The sequence below is a fragment of the Protobothrops mucrosquamatus genome, unplaced genomic scaffold (assembly GCF_001527695.2).
Source record: "Protobothrops mucrosquamatus isolate PMUCROS unplaced genomic scaffold, P.Mucros_1.0 scaffold6154, whole genome shotgun sequence".
NCBI lineage: Eukaryota > Metazoa > Chordata > Lepidosauria > Squamata > Viperidae > Protobothrops > Protobothrops mucrosquamatus.
Genome location: NW_015391989.1, coordinates 32,242 through 36,608, shown reverse-complemented (window position 1 = coordinate 36,608; position 4,367 = coordinate 32,242). Strand labels below are relative to the sequence as shown.

Genomic DNA, 4,367 nt, shown 5'->3' with positions numbered 1-4,367 from the left:
ATTTTGAAGACTGGCGGTCCTCCAGTTACGACCGCAAGGGAGTTCCCCATTTCGGTCGCTAAATGGGTGTTGTCCCCCGTGTTAACGCCCATTCTTGCCCCCGTTGTTCAGAGAATCCCTACCGTCGTTAAGTCAGTCAGCCGGTCGTGAAGTGAATCGGGCTCTTCCCCGTCGACTTCGCTTGTCAGAAGGTCGCAAAAGCGGATCGCGGTGCGTCCCCCGGACACGACAAGCGTCAGAAAGACGAGCCGGTGGCCAAACACTCGAATTTTAGTCATGGGGCCCCGGGGAATGCGGCAACGGTCGTAAGCGTGAGTCGTTTTTTTTAAGACGCCGGGCAATGGGTTCGTATTTGTCACCGTGGCCGTGTCCCCTTTTGCGACCTTCCGGCGAGCCACGTCAATGGGGAAAATCCGGGTTTGCTTAACGACCGGGTGACCGACGGCGATCCACTGAAGAGCTACGGCAAGGAAGGCGGGAAAATGGGGCCAAACGTACTTAAGCGATGCCTCGCTTAACGACAGAAATGTGGAACGCCACTGTGGTTGTAACTCAAGGACTGCCTGGTATTTAGGTTTGCAAACGGGCGGTCTTTGAAGGCTGCCTCTGCTCTCCGGGACGCAGCTTGGCCTCGCCTCCTTTCTTTTTTCCCTGCTCTTTCTCCCGTGCTGCTGCACCCCCCTTGCTTCTTGAACCACTCACTCCCATCTCAGTTTGCTCTTTCCTTCAGAAACCCTGACGATTGGCGGAAGAGACTCCAGCTGCTGGCAAGATGGGTGCGGCTGAATCAGGTGAATCTCGGTTAGGAGAAGGGTGGGAGGTGCCGTCTTCTGACGCGCCGCTCTTCAGGGGGTCTCGGCTGCAGCCTACGACGGTCCGTGGCCGACTCGCAACCGGGCCCCATGAGCGGCTGGCTGGTGCGCGCGTGTGTGCTCGCGGGCACAGCCCCATTCACGCGAACGTCGCGGGCATTTGGGGACTCACTCGCGCAAGTGTTGTGGGTGTTCTGGGCCTCACCCGTGTGTCACACTCTGGGCCCCACTTGCGTGAGGAACCGGGCCCTTGAGTGGCTGGCTGGTTCGTGCGTGTGTATGCGGGTACACAGCTCCACTTACGCAAGTCTTGCGGGCACTAAGGGCCTCACTCGTGCGAGTCTCGCAGGGCTAAGGGCCTCACATGCGGGAGTCTCACAGGTGCTATGGGCCTCACTCGTGCGAGTCTCGCAGGCGCTAAGGGCCTCGTGCGAGTCTCGCAGGTGCTAAGGGTCTTTCTCGCGCGAGTCTCGCAGGTGCTCTTGGCCCCACTTGTGTAAACAACCGGGTCCTTGAGAGGCTGGCTGGTGCACATGTGTGTTTGCGTGTGCACAGTCCCACTCGTGAGCATCGGGGGCGTTCGGGGCCTCAAATTGTGCAAGCGTCGCAGGCATTTGGGGCCTAAGACAGAAACGTGTGGTACCAACTCTGCTTACTTCCCTCCATGTGGACATCGCACCGTTAAGGATGACTCGTTTGAGTACGGCTTCGTCAGCCAGTTACAAATCCGTCGGGTGGCGATGCTGCGTGTCCCACATTTTTTTTCTCTATCTTACCAAGAAGTAGGTTGTGGTCTACTCTCTCGAACGCCTTGCTGAAACCCAGGTATGTGTATCCACAGCATTTCTCTGATCCGCTAATTTCTTTCACCTCGTCGAACAAGGCACAAACGTTTGTCCGTTTTGGACAAACCTATGTTGGCTTTTGGTTATGACCTTGTTTGCCTCTAGGTATTTGCCAGATCATCGTCGCTTGATTATCTTTTCCAGAATCTTCCCAGGGAATGCCGTATGGCTTTTAGGCCTGTAGTTTCCTGGGTCAAAAACGGTGCCATTTTTGAGAGGTGGGATTGTTTATTCTCGCCTATGCCTAGTCTGTTTTTTACGGTGCCTTTTTTGACAGGCGGGATTGCTTATTCTCGCCTATTTTGACTCGTATTCCTAATCTGTTTTTTACGGTGCTGTTTTTGAGAGGTGGGATTGTTTATTCTCGCCTATTTTGACTCGTATTCCTAATCTGTTTTTTACGGTGCTGTTTTTGAGAGGCGGGACTGTTTCTTCTCGCCTATTTTGACTCGTGTTCCTAATCTGTTTTTTACGGTGCCCTTTTTGAGAGGCGGGATTGTTTATTCTCGCCTATTTTGACTCGTGTTCCTAATCTGTTTTTTACGGTGCCCTTTTTGAGAGGCGGGACTGTTTCTTCTTGCCTATTTTGACTCGAAGCAGTTGTGCTTTCTCCCTGTTGCCCGTCGCCTTCTTCTTGCCGTTTTCTCCCCTCAATTCTCTCCCGTGCGAGCGACGGGACGCCGCTGACCGATTTGTCCCTTTCTCCCCCTTCCAGTTTCAGACCTGAGGATCGTCATGGTCGGCAAAACGGGCAACGGGAAAAGTGCCACCGGCAACACCATTTTAGGGAAGGAAGCCTTCACCTCCAAGATGGTGCCCAGGTCCGTCACTGCCAGATGTAAAATGGCCATGGGGACCCTCCTGGATAATAGGATTGTGGCTGTGATCGACACGCCGGGCTTTTTCGATACGAAATACTCGCGGCGGGTGACCGTTAAGGAAGTGAGAAGATGCTTGGACTTCTGCTCTCCGGGTCCCCACGTCATCCTCCAGGTCATCTGCCTGAGCCGTTTCAGCCGGGAGGAGATAGAGGTTGCTAAACTCCTCAAAGACATCTTCAGCCTCAAAGCGAAGACTTACATGATCGTCTTGTTCACCCGGAAGGAGGATCTGGAGGGGCGCTCTCTTCACGAACTGCTGTCCGAGGACAGCAACGACAACGAGAGCTTGCGGGCGCTGAGGGATCAGATTCAGAGTTGCGGGAACCGATGCCTGGCCTTCAACAACAAGGCGGTGGGGCGGGAACGGCAGGATCAGGTCGACGAGCTGATCCGGATGGTGGACGAGCTCGTGCGCCAGAACAATTCCAGCCCCTTTTACACCAAGGACATGATGGAGGAGGACAAAAAGAGCGTCCCCGGATGGCTGTGCAACATCCTGTGATTTTGGCGCTCCGGATAGACACGCCGTTCTGGCACGTCTGGACCGGAGGTGGCGGCCCTGGATCCCTCGGGCTGCGCCGTTATCCCAAAGGCGCGCTTTTCTCGTTTCCCCCCAAAAGTGCCACTGGACTTCGTTTTTCCCCCTGGAGACATTTCGCTTCACGGCCCAGAAGCTTCCTCGGTTTCTGACGGGTCTTCGGTTCCGACCGAAGAAGCTTCTTGGGAGGAGAAGCGAAATGTCTTCCGAGGAAAAACACCGAGAAAGTCCAGTGGCCTTTTGGAAAAGCACCTTTGGGATAGCCCTGGCGTGGATGACTGAGAATCCCCATAGGTTCCGTCAGAATAGAACGGGAAGGGACCTCGGAGGTCATCTAGTCCAATCCCCTGCTCCAGCAGGAGGCCCCATACAATTTGAGACAGGTGGCTGTCCAGTCTCTTCTTAAAAACCTCCAGTGATGGAGCGCACACAACGTCCGGTGGCAAGCAGTTCCACTGGTGAATTGTCCTCATAGTTAGGAAGTTTCTCCTTAGTTCCAGGTTGCGTCTCTCCTGGATTTAGTTTCTACCCGTTGCTTCTTGTCCTGCCTTCAGGCGCTTTGGAGAAGAGCTTGACTCCCTCTTCTTTGGGGCAGCCCCTCTTTGCTATTACCGATTTTCTTAGCTTCTTATAACTGTAACTTTGCTATTTGTATCTCATGATTACGTCAATTGCTTTTTATTTAGTATCCTATTATGAATTATGTCGATTGCTTTTATTTAGTATCCTATTATGATTTATGTCGATTGCTTTTATTTAGTATCCTATTATGATTTATGTCGATTGCTTTTATTTAGTATCCTATTATGATTTATATATCGGTTGCTTATTTAGTATCCTATGTCTATCACTAAGCGCTGTATCTTATGATTTAGGATGATCGCGTTTTATGATTTACCATCATGATTTACCAGTTCTTGCTTGTACGCACAGCGAGAGCTTAAGCACCGGAGACAAATTCCTTGTATATTCCAATCACACGTGGCCAATAAAGAATTCTATTATTTCTATTTCCATTTATTTCTATTTGTATTTATTTCTATTTGTATTATTTCTATTTCTATTTATTTCTATTTCTATTTATTTCTATTTCTATTTATTTCTATTTCTATTTATTTCTATTTCTATTTGTTTATTTCTATTTATATTATTTCTATTATTTCTGTATTTATTTCTATTTCTATTTCTATTTCCATTATTTCTGTTTCTATTTATTTCTATTTCTATTTATTTCTATTTCTATTATTTCTATTTTTATTTATTTGTATATCTATTTATTTCTATTTCTATT

The 4,367-nt window shown here is 49.9% G+C and overlaps 1 protein-coding gene across 1 annotated transcript; it reads left to right on the top strand.

The window, feature by feature from the left end:
• The first annotated feature begins 716 nt into the window (after positions 1-716).
• On the top strand, positions 717-3,257 carry LOC107300106 (GTPase IMAP family member 7-like). The gene is made up of 2 exons (XM_015829448.1): positions 717-791; positions 2,373-3,257. Exons 1-2 carry the CDS (start codon positions 773-775, stop codon positions 3,038-3,040), a joined length of 687 nt encoding a protein of 228 aa, XP_015684934.1. The 5' UTR covers positions 717-772; the 3' UTR covers positions 3,041-3,257.
• The last annotated feature ends 1,110 nt before the right edge of the window (positions 3,258-4,367 follow it).